We start from the raw sequence: 26874 nt of genomic DNA on the forward strand, positions 1-26874 counted from the left end.
TGCATGGCGGAGCATTCGTAGTGGCCTGAATGGCCTAATTCTGCTAATGCAGTACCAGGGATTGTGAAGGGATTGGACAGGCTAGATGCAGGAAACATGTTCCCGATGTTGGGGAAGTCCAGAACCAGGGGTCACAGTTTAAGAATAAGCGGTAGGCTATTTAGGAATGAGATGAGAAAAAACTTTTTCACCCAGAGAGTTGTAAATCTATGGAATTCTCTGCCACTGAAGGCAGTGGAGGCCAATTCACTGGATGTTTTCAAGAGAGAGTTAGATATGGCTCTTAGGGCTAACTGAATCAAGGGATATGGGGAGAAAGCAGGAACATGGTACTGATTTTGGATGATCAGCCATAATGATATGGAATGGCGGTGCTGGCTCGAAGGACCAAATAGCTTACTCCTGCACCTATTTTCTAGGTAACCCAAGCCCTGTGATCCTGTCACATAGCAACCCATGCATGGTGCCATGTCAAAATGCCTTTTGGAAATGGAGATTTGTTATATGCACCACTTCCTCTTCTGTAGCCTGATAGTTTACTCAAGAAATTCCAGTCCACGAATCTGAGATTATTTCCATTTTATTAAAGGATTCATTTCATGATTGATTTTAACCACCATTTATGATGCCAGGTTAACAAACGGCCGATTCTCTTCTTTCTACTTTGTTCCTTTAGTGAATGTCGGTGTTCAATGTGATGAATTCCCCACACGGTGATATTTGAACGATCATCGATAATGCGTCGAACATCTCTGGAGATATCTATCAACTGCAGGCCATCCACTTCATTTTAAGATCCGTTAAATCTTCCTGTTCTTTTTATAAATTATATTAAAAGTTTAAGTTTCCTTTTGTCAGTGAAACCTCCATGTTCTGCCATGTTTATTGTTTCTCCTGCAGTAACACAGGTAGAAAACATTTACTCAATACTTTAGCCATTTCTTTGTTCCCCATTATAATGTGTTCTGCTGTCGTCTCTACGAGACCCATGTTTATTTATATTCTGCTCTCTTGTTACACAGTAGCAGAAGGTATTGGTTTATTATCGTCACGTCTACCGGGATCCAGTGAAAAGCTTTTGTTCGTGTGCTATCCAATTAAGTCAGATAATACCTTACATTAGTACAATCGAACCATAGGCGTAGAACAGGCAGAACGAAGATAACAAAACCAGTGTGCAAAATATAGTTTTGCAGCATTGTAGCTTCAGAGTTTCAGAGAAAAAGTCCAATGTCGGCAATGAGTTAGGTTGGAAGACCACCCTATCTTAATGAAGGACCTCTCACTTCATAGGCTTTTTGATTATCTGTCCCTGGTTCCTAAACCTGTCCCATTCCTTGCACTTGCCACCTTTCCTGTAAATGTTATAAGCTTCCTGTCATCTGATATCATCCTTAATCACCTCACTTAATTACAGATATACCGCCATGCAATCAATATTAGTTCCCATTGTTAAACTATTAATGCAAGTTGCTCCTCATCTCTATGTAACTTCCTTTAATTCAATTTCAAAGTGTTTTTCTGACTAAACTATGTCCTTTTTGAGCTGAGTATATGTTTTTAATGCTGAATACTTAGAAGAAACCACTTGCTATTCTTCAAACTGCAGGAAGTGTCATGCTTCCGTTGCATGCACCTAACATAGTAGATTGTGTGGAGGAAGGAACTGCAGAGACTGGCTACACAGAAGATAGACACAGAATGTTGGAGTATCTCAGCGGGTCAGGCAGGATCTCTGGAGAAAAGGAATCGGTGATGTTTCGGTCGAGAGCTCTTCTTCAGACTGAGCATTATGTGAGAGGGAAACTAGAGGTATGAAAAGGTACTGAATAAATCATAGCATAGAAACATAGAAACATAGAAATTAGGTGCAGGAGTAGGCCATTCGGCCCATCGAGCCTGCACCGCCATTCAATATGATCATGGCTGATCATCCAACTCAGTATCCCGTACCTGCCTTCTCTCCATACCCTCTGATCCCCTTAGCCACAAGGGCCACATCTAACTCCCTCTTAAATATAGCCAATGAACTGGCCTCGACTACCCTCTGTGGCAGAGAGTTCCAGAGATTCACCACTCTCTGTGTGAAAAAAGTTCTTCTCATCTCGGTTTTAAAGGATTTCCCCCTTATCCTTAAGCTGTGACCCCTTGTCCTGGACTTCCCCAACATCGGGAGCAATCTTCCTGCATCTAGCCTGTCCAACCCCTTAAGAATTTTGTAAGTTTCTATAAGATCCCCTCTCAATCTCCTAAATTCTAGAGAGTATAAACCAAGTCTATCCAGTCTTTCTTCATAAGACAGTCCTGACATCGCAGGAATCAGTCTGGTGAACCTTCTCTGCACTCCCTCTATGGCAATAATGTCCTTCCTCAGATTTGGAGACCAAAACTGTACGCAATACTCCAGGTGTGGTCTCACCAAGACCCTGTACAACTGCAGTAGAACCTCCCTGCTCCTATACTCAAATCCTTTTGCTATGAAAGCTAACATACCATTCGCTTTCTTCACTGCCTGCTGCACCTGCATGCCTACTTTCAATGACTGGTGTACCATGACACCCAGGTCTCGCTGCATCTCCCCTTTTCCTAATCGGCCACCATTTAGATAATAGTCTGCTTTCCTGTTTTTGCCACCAAAGTGGATAACCTCACATTTATCCACATTATACTGCATCTGCCAAACATTTGCCCACTCACCCAGCCTATCCAAGTCACCTTGCAGTCTCCTAGCATCCTCCTCACAGCTAACCCTGCCCCCCAGCTTAGTGTCATCCGCAAACTTGGAGATATTGCCTTCAATTCCCTCATCCAGATCATTAATATATATTGTAAATAGCTGGGGTCCCAGCACTGAGCCTTGCGGTACCCCACTAGTTACTGCCTGCCATTGTGAAAAGGACCCGTTTACTCCTACTCTTTGCTTCCTGTTTGCCAGCCAGTTCTCTATCCACATCAATACTGAACCCCCAATGCCGTGTGCTTTAAGTTTGTATACTAATCTCTTATGTGGGACCTTGTCGAAAGCCTTCTGGAAGTCCAGATACACCACATCCACTGGTGTACACTGGTGTATACACCCTATCCACGCTACTAGTTACATCCTCGAAGAATTCTATAAGATTCGTCAGACATGATTTACCTTTTGTAAATCCATGCTGACTTTGTCCAATGATTTCACCACTTTCCAAATGTGCTGCTATCCCATCTATAATAACTGACTCTAGCAGTTTCCCCACTACCGATGTTAGACTAACTGGTCTGTAATTCCCCGTTTTCTCTCTCCCTCCCTTCTTAAAAAGTGGGGTTACGTTTGCTACCCTCCAATCCTCAGGAACTACTCCAGAATCTAAAGAGTTTTGAAAGATTATTACTAGTGCATCCACTATTTCTGGAGCTACTTCCTTAAGTACTCTGGGATGCAGCCTATCTGGCCCTGGGGATTTATCGGCCTTTAATCCATTTAATTTATCCAACACCACTTCCCGGCTAACCTGGATTTCACTCAATTCCTCCAACTCCTTTGACCCACGGTCCCCTGCTATTTCCGGCAGATTATTTATGTCTTCCTTAGTGAAGACGGAACCAAAGTAGTTATTCAATTGGTCCGCCATATCCTTGTTCCCCATGATCAACTCACCTGTTTCTGACTGCAAGGGACCTACATTTGTTTTAACTAATCTCTTTCTTTTCACATATCTATAAAAACTTTTGCAGTCAGTTTTTATGTTCCCTGCCAGTTTTCTTTCATAATCTATTTTTCCTTTCCTAATTAAGCCCTTTGTCCTCCTCTGCTGGTCTCTGAATTTCTCCCAGTCCTCCGGTATGCTGCTTTTTCTGGCTAATTTGTACGCATCATCCTTCGCTTTGATACTATCCCTGATTTCCCTTGTTATCCACGGATGCACTACCTTCCCTGATTTATTCTTTTGCCAAACTGGGATGAACAATTTTTGTAGTTCATCCATGCAGTCTTTAAATGTCTTTCATTGCATATCCACCGTCAACCCTTTTAAAATTAATTGCCAGTCAATCTTGGCCAATTCACGTCTCATACCCTCAAAGTTACCTTTCTTTAAGTTCAGAACCATTGTTTCTGAATTAACAATGTCACTCTCCATCCTAATGAAGAACTCAACCATATTATGGTCACTCTTGCCCAAGGGGGCACGTACAACAAGACTGCTAACTAACCCTTCCTCATTACTCAATACCCAGTCTAAAATAGCCTGCTCTCTCGTTGGTTCCTCTACATGTTGATTTAGATAACTATCCCGCATACATTCCAAGAAATCCTCTTCCTCAGCACCCCTGCCAATTTGATTCACCCAATCTATATGTAGATTGAAGTCACCCATTATAACGGTTTTGCCTTTGTCGCATGCATTTCTAATTTCCTGTTTGATACCATCTCCAACTTCACTACTACTGTTAGGTGGCCTGTACACAACACCCACCAACGTTTTCTGCCCCTTAGTGTTTCGCAGCTCTACCCATACCGATTCCACATCCTCCAAACTAATGTCCTTCCTTTCCATTGCGTTAATCTCCTCTCTAATCAGCAACGCTACCCCACCTCCTTTTCCTTTCTCTCTATCCTTCCTGAATATTGAATATCCCTGGATGTTCAGCTCCCAGCCTTGGTCACCCTGGAGCCATGTCTCCGTGATCCCAACTATATCATAGTCATTAATAGCTATCTGCACATTCAACTCATCCACCTTATTACGAATGCTCCTTGCATTGAGACACAAAGCCTTCAGGCTTGTTTTTACAACACTCTTACCCCTTATACAATTATGTTGAAAAGTGGCCCTTTCTGATTTTTGTCCTGGTTTTGTCTGCCTGCCACTTTTACTTTTCACCTTGCTACCTATTGCTTCTACCCTCATTTTACACCCCTCTGTCTCTACGCTCACACATTTAAGAAACTCTTTCCCTTTAACTCCATCCTCCACTATACCATTCGACACTCCACCCCCCTTATTCAGTTTAAAACCACCCGTGTAGCAGTGGCAAACCTGCCTGCCAGAATGCTGGTCCCCCACCTGTTAAGATGCAATCAAGTTCAAGTTCAAGTTCAAGTGCGTTTATTGTCATGTGTCCCTGTATAGGACAATGAAATTCTTGCTTTGCTTAAGCACACAGAAAATAGTAGGCATTTACTACAAAACAGATAAATGTGTCCATATACCATGATATAAATATATACACACATGAATAAATAAACTGATAGTGCAAATAACAGAAAGTGGTTGGTAATAATCAGAGTTTTGTCCGAGCCAGGTTTAATAGCCTGATGGCTGAGGGGAAGTAACTATTCCTGAACCTGGTTGTTGCAGTCTTCAGGCTCCTGTACCTTCTACCTGAAGGTAGCAGGGAGATGAGTGTGTGGCCAGGATGGTGTGGGTCTTTGATGATACTGCCAGCCTTTTTGAGGCAGCGACTGCGATAAATCCCCTCAATGGAAGGAAGGTCAGAGCCGATGATGGACTGGGCAGTGTTTACTACTTTTTGTAGTCTTTTCCTCTCCAGGGCGCTCAAATTGCCGAACCAAGCCACGATGCAACCGGTCAGCATGCTCTCGACTGTGCACCTGTAGAAGTTAGAGAGAGTCTTCCTTGACAATCCGACTCTCCGTAATCTTCTCAGAAAGTAGAGGCGCTGATGTGCTTTTTTGATGATTGCATTAGTGTTCTCGGTCCATCCGTCCCTTTTGTACAGTTCCCCCTTACCCCAAAACAGATCCCAGTGATCTAAGAATCTAAATCCCTGCCCCGTGCACCAGTTCCTCAGCCACACGTTCAGGTCCCGTATCTCCCTGTTCCTGCTCTCGCCAGCACGAGGAACTGGAAGCAAACCGGAGATAACAACCCTGGAGGTCCTGCTTTTCAGCATTTTTCCGAGCTCTCTAAAGTCACGCTGCAGAATATTCATCCCCTTCTTTCCGACATCGTTTGTGCCGACATGCACTACCACTTCCGGATGTTCACCATCGCCCTTGAGGATTTTCTGCACTCTGTCTGTGACATCCTGGATCCTGGCACCAGGAAGGCAGCACACCATCCTCGCATCCCGCCTGTTGCCGCAGAAACCCCTGTCGGTACCTCTCACAATGGAGTCTCCCACTACAATGGCGTTGCCTGCCTTAGGCCTTTTTGGTTTTGGCTCAACAGCCCTATTCGCATCACAAGCCAGTCCGTCGCCCAGTGTAAACACCTCTTCTGCACGGATGACCCAGGATAGGTGGAGTGCGTGGTCTTAATGAATTTCAGGAAGTTGGTACCTCCCACTCCTTCATCCTGCTTTAATGTGACAAACACTGACTAAGATCTGAATCAACAATCTACAATTCACAGAGACAGCACACAACAGACTGGAGGCAATGATGTCAACTGGATTACTGCCAAAAGTTAAATGTCACACATCCACAAATCTAAATCGAGTGTCAGCATGGGTGTTTCGTGAGAACACATATTTCCCAGAAGTTCACTGGAAGCGGTTTGTACTCGCTAGAATTTAGAAGATTGAGGGGGGATCTTATAGAAACGTACAAAATTCTTAAGGGGTTGGACAGGCTAGATGCAGGAAGATTGTTCCCGATGTTGGGGAAGGCCAGAACAAGGGGTCACAGTTTAAGGATAAAGGGGAAATCTTTTAGGGCCGAGATGAGGAAAACCTTTTTCACACAGAGAGTGGTGAATCTCTGGAATTCTCTGCCGCAGAAGGTAGTTGAGGCCAGTTCATTGGCTATATGTAAGAGGGAGTTAGATGTGGCCCTTGTGGCTAAAGGGATCAGGGGGTATGGAGAGAAGGCAAGAACAGGATACTGAGTTTGATGGTCAGCCATGATCATCTTGAATGGCGGTGCAGGCTCGAAGGGCCGAATGGCCTACTCCTGCACCTATTTTCTATGTTTCTATGTTTCTAAGAGAAAGGGCAAAGTCTACACCGTTTATGAACCTCACTGACTGAAAGTGTCGTATTTAACACAGGCGTGATTAGCCGTCTGGTGGAAACTGGACAGAATGGCAGCTCTTTGCCAGTGCTGCTGCCTTACAGCTCTGAGGATCTGGATTTCATCCTCACAAAATTATGAGAGGAATAGATTGGTTAGAACCATAGAGTCTCTTGCCCAGCGGAGGGGTAATCATGCTCCAGAGGACACTGATTGAAGCTGAGGGGAGGGAAAGATTTAATAGGAACCTGATTGGTACTTTTTTTCACACAAAGGATGGTGGGTGTATGGAACGAGCTGCCGGAGGAGATAGTTTGAGGCAGGTACCATTGTAACGTTTAAGAAACATTTAGACAGGTACATGGATAGGACAAGTTTAGAGAGATATGAGCCAAATGTAGGCAGGTGGGACATGTAGATGGGACATGTTGGCCAGTGTGAGCAAGTTGGGCTGAAGGGCCTGTTTCCACTCTGTGTGACTCTATGACTCGCCTTGGGTGCTCTCTGTGAGGCCTCTGTGGGTTGATCACATGGGATCACATGTACCAAAGACTTGCTGGCTGTTAGCTTGAGCAAAACACAGTGTGCTGGAGGAACTCAGCTGGTCAGGCAGCATGTGTGGAGGCAGTGTGTGTGCATCAGGGAAGAGGACTGGAGAAGTCAATGTTCCTACTGTTGGGTTGTAGGCTACCCAAGCAGAATGTGAGATGCTCTTTGTTTCAGTTTGTGTGTGGCTCCATTCTGCTCCGAGAACTTATCAACCCTGGCTTTGCATTTCACTCCCCAGCTCCATTCCTTATCTGACATCCCGTTATATTCTCCAAACCTCCAGCATTTGTCATTTACTCCACCCATCCGCTAATGATTCTCCACCCCCTTCCTCTCCGTCCATTAGTCTGAAGAAGGATCCCCACCCGAGACATCATCCCTCCACAGATGCTGCCCGACCCGTTGAGATCTTCCAGCACTTTGTTTCTTGTTCGCTCAAGAATCCAGCATCTGCAGTCTCTTTATGTCTGGCTGCTTGCTACATGGTTAGCCTCCTGTAAATAACCCTCTGGTGGAGGTTTGTGGCGAATAGAATTCAAACTGGGCACTTGGGCATGTGACCGAGAGTGAAGCGCAGAAGGGAAATGGGACGAATGTGCTTGATTGTTCTGCAGGAAGCTGGCATGTGTCCAATGGGCCGAATTACTTCCTTCTGTGCGGTGCAGACTGAAGCTGGCGTCCCCAGTTTGAGAGGCTCCACAATACACCGCCTTATTCCAAAAACCCTTGCGTGAGAGATTGCAAATGCCAATTTTGTTTTTTAACCGTGCTTTTGCTAGTGTTATTTTTCCTCAAGTGCCCCTGGTATCTCTTCCATGCAACGTTATAAAAGATCAAGTGAGCCGTGTCGCCAGCCTGCAATAGTTAATTGCTGATAACCACCCAAAAGAAATCATCACAGTGATGTGACCGGAGCCTTGGGCAAACGGGACCTGCCCGACGTTACTGCTTGAGATGCAATTGAATGTGAAAGCAACAGCATAGAAGAGCGGGTGAAGTTGGAGGAACCAGACTGACTCAGACTGCTCTCTCCACGACCATGTGTAGCCGGAACAACACGACCGACTCCGAGTTTGTGAAAACTTTCCAATACGTGGTCCACATCCCAACCTTCGCCCTGGGACTGGTCATCAACTCAACAGCGCTCTGGATACTTTGCTTCAGATTGAAGAATTGGACAGAGTCCATGATCTACATGACCAACCTGATATTTTCCGACCTGCTTCTGCTTTTCTCGCTGCCCTTCAAAATGCACGCCTTCCAGAAAAGTGGAGAATGGCATCTGGGTCCCCGCTTCTGTGAGTTTGTGGAGTCCCTGTACTTTGTCAACACCTACGGGACCATCCTGTTAATCATGCTGATCTCTCTGGATCGCTACATCGCTATCAGGTATCCCATTCTGGCAAGGACCCTCCGATCTCCACAGAAAGCCGCCGTCGCCTGCACTGTTCTGTGGCTCTGTGTCTGGTCTGCTAGTATTCCCAATTACTTTCAGAAAAGCCCCACAACCCACCAGTGTTTCATGGGTTTTGATGAATTTTGGAAACGCGCTGATATTCCCCTGACCATGCTGGCTCTGTTTGCGATTGCTGCGCTTGCTGTGATTTTCTGCAGTGTACGGATTATAAGAACATTACGACGGGTGGTCGAGGAGAGAGAAGAAATAAACATGAGCACGTCTATGAAAATAATCTCTTCCAATCTGGTAACGTTCCTTCTCTGCTTCACACCGTATCACGTCGCCATGTTACTGTACCTCTTGGCAAGGAAATGCTACATGCCAGTCGAATACCAGGCGCCGCTGCGGGTGTTTCTCCAGGTCTCTCAGTGTCTGGCAACGACTAACTGTTGCCTAGATGCCATGTATTACTATTTAATCATTAAGGAATTCTGGAAATCAAAACACAGAATAATACCGTGAATTGTTGCATTATTTCAATCGGTATAAGATGACTTCCAAAATGAAGCGACCCCTCATGTTAGTGGATCAAATGATTTGTGATGAAAGTGGACTCGTGGAACTGTACCAACGCATACATTCAAAGTATCTTCCTATTGCTTTGTCATCTATACTTTTGTTGTTGAAAAAAAGTTACTGTGTTCCACAGGGCAGACCAAAGGCAGAGGACCCGAATGTTTGACTGTATTGTGGCCAGTTCTCCACCTCTGTATATTTAATCTAGCTCAGCTGGAAAAGCAGTCTTTCCAAACCACGCAGTGTTGGAGGAACTCAATGGGTCAGGCAGCATCTGCGGGAGGAACGGACAGGTGATGTTTCAGGTCAGCATCCTTGTGGGACTTTCCAGTTGGTTTCAGAGAACAATATTTGAAATTTCAGATTGCGCTGATTCCTTTGTGCTGTTGGAAACTGGTTTGGAGCAAACAGGAAGATGCAGGGTTGTTGTCTTACTCAGTAAAGTGAAGCATCATGCTTCCACCATTGCAGAAAATTGTGCTGTAAATTATGCTCAGCATGGTTCAATTAGTTTGATAACTGCATCAGATTAAGTGTGATTCATGGCTCTCATTCACGTGGCTACTTTGCACGGTGACTTTGCATCAGTTAAGGATTTGTGAATAAACTGTGAATAAACCTGCACAAAGCGGACTGGAATGGATGCAATGGACCAGTGATGGAATATTGAGGCACCCAGTTTGGAGTCAGCTGTTCAGGGAGAGCTGGCATGAACACAGGTGTGATTACCTGCTACCCCAATGCTGGACTGGAGGTTGGGGAAGAAGATAACACCCGGAGAGTTAATCCAAGCAATCAGAGGCACTCACCCCCCCCCCCCCCACAAAATCCAGAGGGACTGACTTGAGCAATGATGAGAAATCTAGTTCATTTGTTGCAATGGAGTTGCATTCATCAATGTCTTTTGTGATCGACTTCTTAATAATGATGCATGTAAAATCTGTTCCTATATGTTATCACCTAAAACAATCTACTTTCTTCTGTCACAGCCTGCATTACACGTCTGATATCTTCACAAATTTGTAATCGATTGATGCAGTTGCAATTGTTTGTGAGAAATTTGGTTTTGTTTAACCAATAATACAATTGATAGGCAATGTGCTATCGGTGTATCTGAACGTCAGTAGACATCCTTTTTTTCAGTGCATTGTTCGCCACGGATACATTCCATGGCAATGGAGCTCTTAATCCGCAATGCTCCCAGCCTGAATGGAATGGAATTATTGGAATGGAATGGAATTATTGAAATGGAATGGAATTATTGAGTTATTACATCTAATGTATATGTTACTTGTGCTCATTAAGGTTGTTTACATTTGGTCAAGGCAACGGAATCGAGTAATGGATAACAAAGCACATATTGATACACACGCACGCTGGGCTGTTGAATTAAGTCAAAGAGATGGCTGAGTGTATGTCCACGTGTTTGGACTGTTAAATATGTAAATTGTGCAATGGGACTGCAGAGGAACCACATTAGTTTAAAAAAAAAACCCACAGAGATAAAGGCAATCTTTTTCTACTGCTTTATTTAATTCTGAGAATTCATAATTCAAAATAACATGAGACAGCAAGTGCAAATTCACAGAATGATGGTGCTTACCTTGTTGATTCTTTGCTCTTACAAGCACTGCAAAATATGTGTCATGTTCCTGTATAAACTATGATAACTGTTGACAAAGGTGGGTTGGATTGAACCTCCTTGAGGGGATATTCAATTGCACAATACTTGTGGAGACAATGGCAATGTCTGGTGCACCCCCTTTGCATTTCTGCCAATCTTCAATATAGCTAGTGTAAATAATGAATGTAAGAATTTATAGCAAAGAATTGTCACAAAATTACACCAACAGCATGCTGTCATGTAATGTTTGTAACTGAAAGTGCAAATAAAAGTGAGATTTCAGAATGTATTTGAGATTCACTTTAAACCGAGACTGGTCTATTTCCTATCTGTAAAATTAATAGTTCCCCAACTTCAAATATTCTTAGACAGAGTTGCTTCCTCTTCTGTAGAAGGAGGCATGGTGTACGGAATTGTAAAGTGGCAAACTGCTAAAAGTGATTGTGCTTCTTGTACATTTTCTAATGTATATGTTACTTGTGCTCATTAAGGTTGTTTACATTTGGTCAAGGCAACGGAATCGAGTAATGGATAACAAAGCACAAAGGACAAAGGGCATTTATTGTCACATAACTAGTAACGTGCGGAGATCTCTGGTTAGTGCGAACTCGGCTGGGCCGAAGAGCGTGTTTCCGCACTATATCTCTAAACTAAACTAAAGAACTAAACTCAAGTGGTCAGGCAACATCTCTGGAGAAAGCAAAAAGAGATGCTGCCTGACCCGCTAAGTTAACCTAGCATTTTGTGTCTACCTTCGGTATAAACCAGCTTTTGCAGTTCCTTCCTACACAAGTAATGGATGACCCTAATGTACAAGTAATGGACTACCCTAATGTCTGAAGAAGGGTTTCAGCCCGAAACGTTGACTGCATTTCCTTCGCTCCATAGATGCTGTTGCACCTACTGAGATTCTCCAGCACTTTTGTCTACCCTAATGTACATGTCTTCCAATTATAGCCAGAATAAATGTGAGGTTATCCATTTTGGTGGCAAAAACAGGAAAGCAGACTATTATCTAAATGGTGGCCGAGTGGTGAATCTCTGGAACTCTCTGCCACAGAGGGTAGTCGAGGCCAGTTCATTGGCTACATTTAAGAGGGAGTTAGATGTGGCCCTTGTGGCTAAGGGGATCAGAGGGTATGGAGAGAAGGCAGGTACGGGATATTGAGTTGGATGATCATATTGAATGGCGGTGCAGGCTCGAAGGGCCGAATGGCCTACTCCTGCACCTAATTTCTATGTTTCTATGTTTCTAATAGTTAGACTTTAGTCTTTAGAGATACAGCGTGGAAACAGGCCCTTCACCAGCGATCGCCCCATACACCAGCAATATCCAACACACTAAGGACAATTTATAATTTACAGAAGCGAATTGATCTTCAAACCTGTATGTCTTTGGAGTGGGTTGGCAGAAACTGGAGCACCCGGAGAAAACCCACATGCTCACAGAGTGAACATACAAACTGGTGGCGCTGTAAGGTAGCAACTCTACCATTGCGCCACTGTGCCCCACATATTGTTTTGGCTCTATCTGTAGCAATGTCTGAAGCATTCAGCAATTCATAATATCATGGAATTAACTGAATTTGTACACATTTATCTTTGATGATGCTGGGAATTTGAAAGGAGGGGAGTGAGGTTATTCACATTTCCATCCTTGGGAAAAATGTTATGACTGTCTACCCTATCTATGCCCCTCATAATAATCTTATAAATGTCTATCAGGTCTCCCCTCAACCTCTGACGTTTCATAGAAAGCAAACCATGTTTGTTCAATGTCTCCTTCTGGCTAATGCCCGCTATTTCAGGCAGCATCCTGCTAAACCTCTTCTACACTCTCTCCAAAGCCTTCCTATGCTGGAGTAAACAGGACTGCACACAATACTCCAAACGGGCTTAGCCAAAGCTCTATAAAGCTACAAGTTGACTTCCTGATTCCATACTCTATACCCCAATTGATGAAGGCAAGTGTACCTTTACCAGTTTATCTGTGCATGTGCTACTTTCAGGGAGCTATGGACCTGGACCACAAGATCTCTTTATACATTCATGCTGCTAAAGGTCCTGTGATTATCAATGTACTTTCCCCTTGTATTTGACCTCTCAAAGGACAAAACCTCATACTTGCCTGAATTAAACTCTGATGTAAGAAGTTCAGGAATTTCAAAGAAAATTCAGCGTTTGTAAAATGGTCATTCCTAGAACCTTACATACCAGCAAAGCAGAATGGGGAATGTGACCAAAATGGAGAATGTACATCAAAGTTCATGTTAGGAGAGGTAACCACATTAGGGAAGTGTTTAGACTACTGGGCACAGCTAGCTGGTCCAAAGATAAACATGGGCTGAGAACAGTCAAACTGATCATGTCACTTTATGGGTGAATGGTTTTCTAAGCACACCAAGAAAAGTCCTAGTTGTCAGTCAGATAGAGACAACTCCAGGAGAGAGAAAACTAGTATCAAAGGCCATAAAGAAAAGCGGGTGTCTAGTGAATTATTGGAAGAATGTAAAATCTGCAAGCAACCAAATGGTAAAAATGCTGCGATGTTTTGAGTCAGTGAAGCACTTTGAGCCCTCCGCGTTCTCACGTGGACTGGCGACAGCAAAAAGCTTCGTATTGCATGCTATTCCAAACAGATCCGATATACAACACATTGATACATTCAAGTCAAGCTCAAGTACAATAGTTAGAGAAATGGGGCAGATACAGTGCAGAATATGGCGCTTCAGTTCCATAGACAAAGTCCAATGTCCTCAGTGGGGTAAAGGTGAATTGGGCAGGACCCTAGCTCACGGAAGGACCATTCAAGACCCTGAATGGTCCTTCCGTTTCTTGGGCGGCGCGACCGACGTCGCAGCGGCCTCTGCAGTCTGTCTGTCTTTTTTTAATGTTTTTGTCCCGTTGAGGGTATAGTTTGTAGTGGGCTTTTAAATGTGTATGTGTGGGGGGTGGGTGGGGGAAACTTTTAAATCTCTTCCCTGCACGGAAGACCCGACCTTTTCCCTGTCGCGTCTCCGTTGTCGTTGGGGCCTAGCACCGTGGAGCGGCCTCCAACCGGAACGACCTGGGGGCTCGAGTCACGGAGCCGGCGGAGCTGCGGACCTACCATCGTGGAGCTGGCCGGCTTCGGAGCGTGGAGAGCTGCGGTGGCGCGCGGCTGCGACCCGACTCCGGTGGATGGTGACACCGGGAGCTCGCGGGTCCCCGGTGGGAGACCGCTTTGCGGGGCACCGGCAACAGCGACTTCTCCCGCCCGAATGCGGGGTTGAGAGTGACCTGGAGCGGGGCCTTACATCGCCCGGCGCGGCTTTAAGTGGCCGTGGGACTTGCTAGCGCCCGCCGGGGGCTTTGACTTTGACTTCGGGAGAGGAATGGAGAGCAGGGGAGAGACAAGACTTTGCCTTCCATCACAGTGAGGAGGAGATTCACTGTGATGGATGTTTGTGTAAATTGTGTTGGTGTGTGTCTTGGTTCTTTTCTTGTATGGCTGCAGAAACCAAATTTCGTTTGAACCTCATGTGAGGTTCAAATGACAAATAAATGGTATTGTATTGTATATTGTATTGTATTATTGTATTGTATTATTGATAATAGTGGGGAAGAAGCTGGTCCTGAGTCTGGTAGCACACGCTTTCAAGCTTCTGTGCCTTCTGCTGGATGGGAGCAGGGAGAGGAAGGAATGACCAGGGTGGGACAAGTCTTTGATTAGTTTGGTTACTTGTGGTTATGTTGCTTTGTGAAGTACTCAAGCAGAGGTCAGCAAACAAACCCTTGGCTCAATGATTGCTTTTGTATAAGGGTCAGAGGTTTTTGTGCTGAAGTGCAGAGAGGTGAGGAGATTATTTAGGGAACCACTCCGATGTAATGCGATGCACTGCAGAAAGTGATGTCTTTTGAAAGCGATGTTAATGTAAGACTCCTTTGCTCCCCGTGTCGGATGTGTATGGATATGTAAATAAGTATGTTCTACAATTCTATTAATAATAATAAGCAGCCTTGATCAATTTCACATCATGTTTTCAGACATAGTCTCATAAGCTTGGATATACATTGTTTATGGTGATGATGCGCTACATTACAGATACCTATATTCTGCACTCTATCATCGCCCTATCTATTATACATGAATATGACTTGTTTGTATCAGTGTATAGTGTATCTGATCTTTGGACAGCCTTTGTCTATGTATTCCACAATATACCTGTGAAGGTATTCAATGTGCCTGTAGGTGTATATACTGTGTACATACTACACAATTTATTATTAACGATGCATCTTATATAATCAAACGTAATCATTTTTATCGTCGCCAAATCTACCAGCATTGTGTAATTTACAATTTACGGCCATTGAGAAATAATCTGCTTGATTTCAATGGATAATCTACAGTGAAACTTGCTAACATTATCAGGAAAGAGCCTGTCAGAAAATTCAATTAAAATATTGTTTCCGAAGCAGCGTATATGAGATCCCCATAAATCCCCCATGTAGTTGCCAAATAATCTACTCTGAAAGGCAATGAGAGACTGTTACTGTTTACTATTGATGCAAACATTGTAGTGAAGCTGTGGGTTAATGCGAGGGCATACATTTGATACCTCCTTTCTCCGTTACAAATCAAACAAGCGAGCCTGCTCAAGGTTCACGCTCATCAAAAAGTTCTTTACTTGATGAACAGCAAGAAATACATTGGAAAATGGTTCCATAGATTCAAACAAAACAGTTCCATTTGAGAATAGTTTGCTTCTGTTTGTGGAAAAAGGGGGAAAACCTCTGAACGACATTTTGTAATGACTATTCTGCTCAAAATTGACGCTACAAGCAGGTCCCGTTAATTATTTGACTAATCTGGCAATTTAAGGACTCTTCATTCTCTTATTGCCTTTCAGAGTATATATTTTTCACACAGTGGTGAATCTCTGGAATTCTCTGCCACAGAAGGCAGTTGAGGCCAGTTCATTGGCTATATTTAAGAGGGAGTTAGATGTGGCCCTTGTGGCTAAAGGGATCAGGGGGTATGGAGAGAAGGCAGGTACAGGATACTGAGTTGGATGATCAGCCATGATCATATTGAATGGCGTGCAGGCTCGAAGGGCCGAATGGCCTCTACTCCTGCACCTATTTTCTATGTTTCTATTACTTGGAAACTACAGGACATGGTGGATTTATGGGAATCTTGTTTACGCTGCATCTAAAACAATATTTTCATTGAATTTTCTGACAAGCCCTTTACTGCTTAAGCAAAGCAAGAATTTCATTGTCCTATACAGGGACACATGACAATAAACTCACTTGAACTTGAACTTGAACTTGAACTTGATGTTGTTAGTAAGTTTGGAATGCTATCTCACTGTAGATCATCCGTTGAAATCAAGCTGATTATTTTTCAATGACTGCAAGTTTCCATGTTCTTGCTGTTAATATGTGCTTAGCCGGTATCAGCAGTTGTATGGATCCTATTGTTTACCATTTACCAACAAATGTTCATAAATGTTGCATTTAATTAAAAAGAGTATGTCAAATCTCCTAAGAAAACGCCTCATCTTGCAGCTGAAGCATGAGTAGATCGAGAGGTAAAGAAGGCATATGGTATGTTTGGTTTCATCAGTCAGGGCATTGAGTCAGGAAGTCCTGTGGTAGCGATATAAAGCTTTGACTAGGTTGTATTCAGATCATCCGATTACAGGAAGGATGTGGATGCCTAGGAGAAGGTGCAAAACAGGTTTACCAAAATGCTGCCTGTATCAAAGAGTGTTAGCTGTAGGGAGAGATTGCACAAACTTGGATTATCTATTCTCTGGAGCATAGGAGGTTGAAGGGAGACATGGGGTGGGAGATTGCAACCTTCACGTGGTCCGCCCTGTTTTGATGAATGCAATCAACCTGGCGTGCACAATCAAATAAGATCAAATAGAACAAGTTGTGCTACAACTTTAGGCTGTGCATGCCATACGTAAGAAGAAGGGAGACATGATAAAACTAGGTTGTATTGTATAGACTTGGCTTGTACTCGCTAGAATTTAGAAGATTGAGGGGGGATCTTATAGAAAATTACAAAATTCTTAAGGGGTTGGACAAGGTAGATGCAGGAAGATTATTCCCGATGTTGGGGAAGTCCAGAACAAGGGGTCACAGTTTAAGGATAAGAGGGAAGTCTTTTAGGACCGAGATGAGAAAATCATTTTTTACACAGAGAGAGGTGAATCTGTGGAATTCTCTGCCACAGAAGGTATTTGAGGCCAGTTCATTGGATATATTTAAGAGGGAGTTAGATGTGGCCCTTGTGGCTAAAGGGATCAGGGGGTATGGAGAGAAGGCAGGTACAGGATACTGAGTTGGATGATCAGCCATGATCATATTGAATGGCGGTGCAGGCACGAAGGGCCAAATGGCCTACTCCTGCACCTATTTTCCATGTTTCTATGTAACTACAGTATATAACATTATGAGAGGCATAGATAGAGTGGACAATCGGAACATTTTTCCCAAGGCAGAGATGTCAAAGACTTGAGGACATAATATTAAGGTCATAGGGGGAAAATTTTAACGAGACATGCAGGGCAAGGTTTTTACACAGAGAGTTGTTCCTGGAACATGCTGCTAGGGGTGGTGGTGGAATCAGATATAATAGTGGCATTGAAGAGTCTTTTAGTTGAGCAGACACAAAATGCTGGAGTAACTCAGCGGGCCAGGCAGCATTTCTGGAGAGAAGGATTGGGTGACGTTTTGGGTCGAGACCCTTCTTCAGGCTGCTGTCAGGAGTGGGCGGTACAGAGATAGAATGTAGTCGGAGACAGTAAGACTGGTCGGAGAACTGGGAAGGGGGAAGGGATGGAGAGAGAGAGTGAAAGCAATGGCTACTTGAAGTTAGAGAAGTCAATGTTCATACCGCTGGGGTGTAAGCTACCCAAGCGAAATATGAGGTTCTGTTCATCCAATATGCGCCGGGCCTGACTCTGACAATGGAGGAGGCCCAGGACAGAAAGGTCAGTGTGCGAATGGGAGGGGGTGTTAAAGTGTTGAGCAACTGGGAGATCAGGTAGGTTTAGGCAGGCTGAGCGGAGGTGTTCAGTCAAGCCTGGTTGAATGAAATGATTCCTCCTTCGCTGCCTTCGATTATTTCTACCCATCAACTTATCTTATGCTAGGGCAGTCTCTACATTGTCAATGTAGGTGTGTACATGAACATTTAAGCAAGAGATGCATATGTCCCCCTTTACTTTACTTTCGAGATACAGCTCGGAAATAGGCCCTTGGGCCCACCAAGTCCAGGCCGTCCAGCGATCCCTGTACACCAGCACTATCCTACACACTGGGGATAATTTACAATACTTACCAAAGCCAATTAACTGACAAACCTGTATGTCTTTTGTGGAATGTGGGAGGAAACCGGAGCACCTGGGATAATCCCACACGATCGCTGGGAGAACGTACAAACTCCGTACAGACAGCACGGTGAGGCAGAAACTCTACCGCTGCACCACCGAGAGACGTTATAGCCTACAGCCTTTGTCATATCCAGTGAATTAATTTGTTTCTTGATATCACATGGAGTGTTTTAGAAAAAAGAGTACTTTGGTACTACAGCGCTGACTCAATCTGTGAATGAAAATAAAACAGAATTGCAGGTGCAGTATGCTCATTGAAATTGATATTAACTTTTCTGCACTGGCACAGTAGACCTTGTGTGCGTGAGGCTTGATGTGTGGGTGGAACATCACCAAGCCATTATAAAATGACAGGCAAATGCCAGCACACCTCTCATTCTGTTCATTGTGTAATGTCTGTGGTTGGATTTGACATTTCAAAACTAAGTTGGAAGCAAAACGTGAAGAATTTTGCAGAGTTTTGGGCAAAGCTATGTCAGTATATGTGGGGGAGGTATGCGTGCCCAGTGTATGTAGGAGAGGTATGCGTGCCCAGTGACTGAACAGAGAGATTCGAGGAACCGAGATTCAAGAGAGTTTATTGTCATGTGTCCCTGATAGGACAGTGAAATTCTTGCTTTGCTTCAGCACAACATAACATAGTAGGCATTGACTACAGAACAGATCAGTGTGTCCATATACCATTATATACGTAAATACACACATGGATTAATAAACAGATAAAGTGCAAATAAACAGATAATGGGCTATTAATGTTCAGAGTTTTGTTTGAGTTGAGTTCAATAGTCTGATGGCTGTGGGGAAGTAGCTATTCCTGAACCTGGTAGTTGCAGTCTTCAGGCTCCTGTACCTTCTCCCTGAAGGTAGCAGAGACATGAGTGTGTGGCCAGGATGGTGTGGGTCCTTGATGATGCTGCCAGCCTTTTTGAGGCAGCGACTGCGATAGATCCCCTCGATGGTAGGGAGGTCAGAGCCGATGATGGACTGGGCAGTGTTTACTACTTTTTGTAGTCTTTTCCGCTCCTGGGCGCTCAAGTTGCCGAATCAAGCCACGATGCAACCGGTCAGCATGCTCTCTACTGTGCACCTGTAGAAGTTAGAGGGAGTCCTCCTTGACAAACCGACTCTCCGTAATCTTCTCAGGAAGTAGAGGCGCTGATGAGCTTTCTTTATAATAGCCTCAGTGTTCTCGGACCAGGAGAGATCTTCAGAGCTGTGCACGCCCAGGAATTTGAAGCTCTTGACCCTTTCCACCATCGACCCATTGACATAAACGGGACTGTGGGTCCCCATCCTACTCCTTCCAAAGTCCACAATCAGTTCCTTGGTTTTCCTGGAGTTGAGGGCCAGGTTATTGTGCTGGCACCATATGGACAGTTGATCGATCTCTCTTCTATACTCTGACTCATCCCCATCAGTGATACGTTCCACACAGTGGTGTCATCAGCGAACTTGATGATGGAGTTCGCACTATGACTGGCTACGTTGTCATGAGTATAGAGTGAGTACAGCAGGGGGCTGAGCACGCAGCCTTGAGGTGCTCCCGTGCTGATTGTTATCGAGGCTGACACATTTCCACCAATACGTACTGTCTGTGGTCTGTTTGAGGAAGTCGAGGATCCAATTGCAGAGGGATGTGCAGAGACCCAGATCTGAGAGTTTGGTAACCAGTTTGGAGGGGATGATTGTGTTAAATGCCGAGCTATAATTGATGAATAACAGCCTGACATATGAGTTTTTGTTGTCCAAGTGGTCCAGAACGTAGTGGAGAGCCAGCGAGATCGCATCCACCGTTGATCTGTTGTGGCGGTAAGCGAACTGCAGTGGATCCAGGTTTTTGTTGAGGTAGGAGTTGATTTGCGCCATGATCAACCTCTCAAAGCATTTCATCACCAGTTAGTGCCACTGGTCGATAGTCATAATATTGCATCACAAGTTTCATTTCATCGTGCGTGACTTCTCAAATCAAACGATTGATTGATAATATAAAATCCCACACAAAGCGCTGAAGCAACTCAGCAGGTCAGGCAACATCTCTGGGGAACATGTATAGATGATGTTTCATGTTGGGACATTTCTTTAGATCCTGAAGAGGGATCTTTCCCCATTTAGATAATATGTTCCTTGTGGATAATTTCACCTTTACCTGCATTACACTCCATTTGCCAGATCTTTGACTACTCATTTAACCTATCTCTGCCTCTTTGTTGCCACATTTTGTCATTTTCACAATTTGATTTCCTTCCAGGCTCCTTGTCATTTGCATATTTAGCAATCATATATTTAGTCCCTTTACCCAAGATATTTCTGTAGGGTATAAAAAGCTGAGGCTCCAGTAGCCATCCTGTTGCCACCCCTACATTTACAACCACACAGCCAAAAAATGCCACAATTTATTTTAAAACAGCATCAACATGCTTCAAGGTGATGTTGGGAGGCCCATGAGATCACCAGGCACTAGCATTGAACACCTACACCTGCATCATACCAAGGCCAGTAAGCATGTCTGCACATGCTTGGTCTTTGTACTCAAGAAGGGGACCGTATAGACAGGTAAAAAGCAATCGAATATCACCTCATTCATCTCTTTTTGTTGCAATCTTCTCTTTGGCAAGCATTGAGATTATTTGCATGTGGCAAATGTGTCTCTTCCACATCAATCAAGTGCCCCTTGCATTTTTCCCCAACTCCATGGAAACAGATTCTTAATGACACAGTATCCCATTGTAGAGGGGTGATGGTGCATCCCACAACCCTTTCAGGTCCTGACCCGAAAAACATCACCTATCCATGTTCTCCAGGGATGATGTCTGACCCACTGTGTTACTCCAGCACTCTGTGTCTTTCCTTGGTAAACCAGCAGCAGCAGTTCCTTGTTCCCACGTGGAAATGGTTTATTTGCAGTTGTATCCTCCCTGAAGCCCAGCGTTCAGTTCATTAAGTAACTATGAATGACATTTGAGTTATGGTTCAAAGCTATTTTGTACACACAGTAACATTGGGAGCCTTTTACTTGTAGGTCACAGCTTGCCTCCAGCTGGTGCTGGAGTGAGCATGTGATGGACCTTATGGAAGGAGCAGTAAATGTCAGTCCTGTTCTGCTGAATTGAGCAGACGTGCTGTGCTCTTTGTGGTTTCCCAGAGCGTTCAAAATAGACTCCACCAGTAGAGCTGAACAGAACCAACCTCTGAAAACATGTGACAATGCAAAGTTGTTTCCACAATGTGACTGATGAGAGAAAAAAGTCCACTCCAACTGCAAGAAAATGTAGTCAGGAAACCAGCTGATTTTTGTTTGATTCAAGACATTTTATTCTCTCAGTTTTGCCATTTGCTCTCATGTTGCATGTACAATCTAAATGCACACAACACTTATTTTTGGCTGCGATGTCCATTTCCCTCCTTTCATATCAATGTTTTGTTACATGGAGAGGGGGGTAGAAGTTAATCATCATTTTAATTGTGTTAGAAACAATATAGTAGTCCGTGCATAATCCTTGTTTTGTTCGACTTAAGGAAAAGAGAGATCAGCCACGATTGAATGGGGGAGTAGACTTGATGGGCCGAATGGCCTAATTCTGCTCCTAGAACTTATGGATAGAATTGAGTATTGATATTGATTCAAATAGAACAAAATAGTGCTCATATATTTCTCTGCTTCTGAAATCTGAACCAAATTTCAGAAGCGGAAATGTAGGAGCACAACACAGGGGCATATTTAGTGAAGAACAAATTTCCACTCATTTCCTTTATTTTAAACTGAAACATTTTAATGATACAGTGAATTGCATACTCCCACCACACGTCCGATACTGGTAGCCATGCAGTATTAGAGAGGGAGGAAAGACGGTCCTTTTTTATGATTTATTCTTCAGCAAAAAGTCTGTTAACTGCAAAAGCAACTAATGCAACGTTAAAATGCTCCTGTGACTACTCAATTAGCAGCGTTACTGAATCATCACAAACACATCAACAAGAGGCAGCAAACAAATACAGCATTTATTGCAAGTGGACAAGTAACTTCAAGCAGCTGTGTCTGAAAAACATAGCCAGTGTGAGCTGTTGGCTTCACAACTTCACTCCTTTTCACAGATGGATGCCTCAACGACAAATATGTTGGCAAGATGTCGTATACGATGGCAATTCTTGACGTCACGTTTGTCAATGACTGGAAAAGAAAATTAAATTATTGTTGCATTCTAGATATGGAGACGTGTTGACAGAGGAAGGGTTCAACAGTTTCTCAACAGTTTACTTTCACAGTTTTATTTTTTTCTACATTTACTGGTTATTCTCTCACCTCAATCTACACGATAATCAATAACAAATTTAATGGCTGTGAGAAGGATGATTAGATTAAGGGGATTGATTAGGTCAGGGAATGCTGATATAATGTACTCCCCATTTCAAATGATGACGCCCTATAAGATTTTGGTAAGGCAGCATTTGGAGTATTGCATGTGGTTCTGGTCTCCCCCACTACAGGAAGCTGTGGAGGTTTGGAGCGGGTGCAGTAACGATTTACCAGAATGCTGCCCAGAGTAGATGGTTTCAGCTACGGGGAGAAGTTGGATAGACTTGGATTGATTTCTCTGCAGTGAGAAGTTGAGGGGAGACTCAATCGAAGTACTCTATATAAAATAGCCAACACTAGAGGCCACAGCACATTACGGTGAAAGGGGGAAAGTTGAATGTAAATGTGCTGGACAAGTTTGTTGTTTTTTACGGAGAGGGAAGTGGCGGGCCTGGAACTCATTGCCAGGAATAGTGTTGGAGGCAGGCACAATTGTGCCGATTTGCCAGACAAACGGAGATGCCGGTCTCCGAAAGGAAGCGACCAGTCCGTCGAGGAGCCAAGACACCGGCCCGCACGCTCGGTCTCGGAAGTTGGCTATGGGAACTAATCTGCTGGCTAGGAACATGCGGAGTTCCAGAGCCCCGGCTAAAGGGGCAAATTCCACCGGCCGATCAGCACGGAGGTTCTGGTGATGTAGAGGCCGGACACTTCACCTGGCCTGGGTGTCACATTTTCAGGGGGATGACAAGTGTGCTTTTGTAAGTTTATTCCCAGATTAAAGGGAGTGCCAGAAAATCAGTGGTGGACCCATAGTAGCGTGTATAAATGTTTCTCAAAGCATGTGGATGCAGCTGCTTCTTCCCATCCAAAACAAAATTAATCTACTGATGTCAAATTATTTCTAGTAAGAAATACATGTTGATTTTCAGCAATTATTTTCTGCAGTATCAATATAATTGTTTTGAACTTCATCCTGCAATTAAAGTCGGGTCTAATCAACAGGAAATCAGGCAGATTTCTTCGTGTCAGCACTTGGATCGAATGTAATGCTTGGATTAATGAATTGGGGCATTGATGGGCTGATGGGCTGAAGGACCTCCTGTGCTGTACGAGCATCATTCAATGTATGTTCTCCACAAACCCATTGTGCTCAGCTAACCTCCAGTCTGGTTCATTTCTCTGCATGCTAAGGCATTCAGTAAGGCTGGTTCAATACATTGAAGACTGACTGCAATGACTAGTACCATGACTGCAGGTTGAATCAATGGACTATTTGCCAGGTTTTAATGGGTATTTCCAGTATCAGCAGCACTAGAATATTGGAGATAAATTGAAGAGAAAATGAATACGATTGTATTAGCATTGGCTCCTTCTAACAAATTTATAATCTGTGGGTAAAGGTCACATCAATGGTTACTCTGACTCATGTGAATGTAATTGGGCTGAAATGATCAAGTACTCTGGGTGCCAACAATGTAAGGAGCTGTAGGACTCACTTCTCTGCACACTCTTGCGTTTCAGTTTGTAAGTCTTCTTTCCGCTGCACAGGTGGCGGATGAAGGATCCCAGCTGGTGTACATTGACGATTTGTTCTGTAACTTCCATCTCCTCCCGAATTATGTACGTCTGAGGCAGATAGGTTCCCAGCTGTGAAGATCAAAAACTGAATGTGAACTGTTAACTCTAAGCCAGCGATAAGAACACGTGCCTGTACATTGGGACAATTTGTTCTGGAGTCTGGAGTTCTGGAGTTAGCACTCATTTTGAGTCTTGTAAAGAGAGCGGAGTGATAAATTAATGGTCTATCATCCTATGAATGACAAAATGAAAATGTATAACAACAGCAATGGCAGTAGTTGTTAGCCTCTAGAACAGCATTGAAACAGACATTTCAGTCCACTGAGTCCATACTGACCAGCGATCCCCATATACTAAACACCAGGGTCTATTTTCAATTTTACCAAAGCCAATTAACCTGCAAACCTGTACGTCTTTGGAATATGGGAGGAAACCAGGGCACCTGTAGAAAACCCGCGCAGTCACAGGGAGAAGGTACAAATCCGGCACAGATGGCACCCGTGGCCAGGATCGAACCTGGGACTTTGGCGCTGTAAGGCCTCAACACTACAGTTGTGCCACTGTTCTGTCCTTCCCTGCTTGCCTTTGAGAAGATGGTGCTGAACTATGTAGAATGCAGTCCCCATGATGAAGATGTTATGAGGGTGCTTGTAGGTAGCGAGTTTCAGATCATTCCCAATTAAAACATGGTTAGTATCTTGCGAGGGTATCCACTGAGTGGGAGGAGTGTGCAGGATTTGGAGGTAGTACTGGAGAAGTCTTTGAAGGATTGTGAACAAAGATGGTGAAAGGTGGTATTTCAGTATTTCACAGATACTGACACTCCATGCACAGTGTATCAGCAGAGCAGAGAGTGAATATTTAAAGTGTTGGTTTTAGTTGTTTGATAATGAGAAGGCTTTGGTGAACAAGCTAGTGGGTAACCCAGCTCAGAATATTGTCAAAGATAAATTGCAAAGCATCAAGAAGACAGACTGCAAGGGATAGTGTTTAAGAAGGAACTGCAGATGCTGGAAAATCGAAGGTACACAAAAATGCTGGAGAAACTCAGCGGGTGCAGCAGCAACTATGAAAAAGGGATTCGGCCCGAAACATCGCCTATTTCCTTCGCTCCATAGATACTGCTGCACCTGCTGAGTTTCTCCAGCATTTTTGTGTACCTGCAAGGGATAGCAATAGGTAGAGTGCTTAAACATGCTTAAAGTTCTCTTCATGTGTTATAATAATTCTGTGTTGTAATGAAGGTTGAAACTGAGCATGTGTAACTGAAAACCACTGCCGTTTACTTTAGTCAGATTCTGGTCTCTGTTGCCAAAGGACAAATGGCAATTGTAAAATAATAAAATAAGGTTGAAAGGGTAACAGGACATTTGCTAATCTGTAATGGTGTGGAACTGGGCTGTGTTACTCTGCTGTGTCTTTCACAGGTGTATGATGTATATTTGTTACAAGACCATTTGGAAGAAGGAAAACCACTAAAGTGCCACCGATAAACAAAACTTCAAAGGAAAATTCTGTATATAATGAGTGGATGAATCTTTGTTCGTTTGGCAATCTCCTAGTGATCGCTGTATTTGGTGCTCTTAAATAGTCTTGATGGTCTTAGCTGGTCTTTGCGTTGTGTTTTAAATGTTTCTTTAACAATATTCAGCCGCTGACACTGTGTAACAGCAGTGCTTATTTGGCTGACTGAGTTATGTTTTGTTCAGTGGTGACTCTCGTGATGGTTTTGAAGGGCGATTTAACAATGGTAATGTTTTTATTCTCAGAATAAGTGGTTAGAGTCTCCCTGGAGATGCTGTGGCTGATAACTGTCTAACTTGAATGCTTATCGCTCTGTCAGTTCAAGCCTAAATAGCTTGTCTGTCGACAATTCCCAGGCCAAGTCCCTGCATCGAGACCAAGGAAAAATGGCCAGTACATAGCAGTCCGAGGGTGTGATGGGACAGAGGCTGGGAAATGGAACCATCTGCGGAGTGATAACTAGATTGGGAGACAGGGAGTGAGAAGAGATGGGAAAGGAAGAAGGAATCTGGGAGGGGGCAGGGGGTGGGAGAGATTAACACTGGGGCTGTGGATTACCTGAAATTGGAAAATTCCACATTTCCGTCTCTGACCTCATGCTGTAGTGACGTTTTTTGATGAAACAATTAAAGATGCTGGGGACTAGCACACTAACCCTGAGGATCCCCAGCAGTAATGTCTTGGGATTGAGATTTGTTCAACATCATATTTTGCCATCGTTGTGACATCAGCCCACGGAGTTTGCCACCCACTGTGTAGGTGGTGCAGCTGGTAGATGTATCACACCGTCTGTGTGCAGTTTACACCTTCTCCCTGTGAACGCCATGGGTTTTCTCCGGGTGCCTCAGTACCCTCCCACAATCTACCGACTGTGGGTTTGTGGGTTAACTGGCCTTTGTAAAATTGGCCCTAATGTGCGGGGAGAGGGTGAGAACGTGGGATAAAGTAGCATTAGTGTGAATGGGTAATCGCTGGTCACTA

General features: G+C 43.9%; 2 protein-coding genes across 2 annotated transcripts in view; one reads left to right on the top strand and one right to left on the bottom strand.

Moving 5' to 3' along the window:
• Positions 1 to 8247: 8247 nt before the first annotated feature.
• Positions 8248 to 10293, top strand: LOC116980157 (G-protein coupled receptor 55-like). The gene has a single exon (XM_033032267.1). It carries the CDS (start codon positions 8544 to 8546, stop codon positions 9423 to 9425), a length of 882 nt encoding a protein of 293 aa, XP_032888158.1. The 5' UTR covers positions 8248 to 8543; the 3' UTR covers positions 9426 to 10293.
• Positions 10294 to 21782: 11489 nt separating this feature from the next.
• itm2c (integral membrane protein 2C) overlaps positions 21783 to 26874 on the bottom strand; it is a 40032-nt gene continuing 34940 nt past the window's right edge. Inside the window, exons 5-6 of the mRNA XM_033031085.1 lie at positions 24288 to 24438; positions 21783 to 22662 (exon numbers count right to left, since the gene is read on the bottom strand). Of these exons, the coding sequence (XP_032886976.1) occupies positions 22571 to 22662; positions 24288 to 24438 (243 nt within the window). The 3' untranslated portion in view covers positions 21783 to 22570. The remainder of the gene's footprint in view (positions 22663 to 24287; positions 24439 to 26874) is intronic.

The sequence above is a fragment of the Amblyraja radiata genome, chromosome 13 (assembly GCF_010909765.2).
Source record: "Amblyraja radiata isolate CabotCenter1 chromosome 13, sAmbRad1.1.pri, whole genome shotgun sequence".
Taxonomy (NCBI): Eukaryota; Metazoa; Chordata; class Chondrichthyes; order Rajiformes; family Rajidae; genus Amblyraja; species Amblyraja radiata.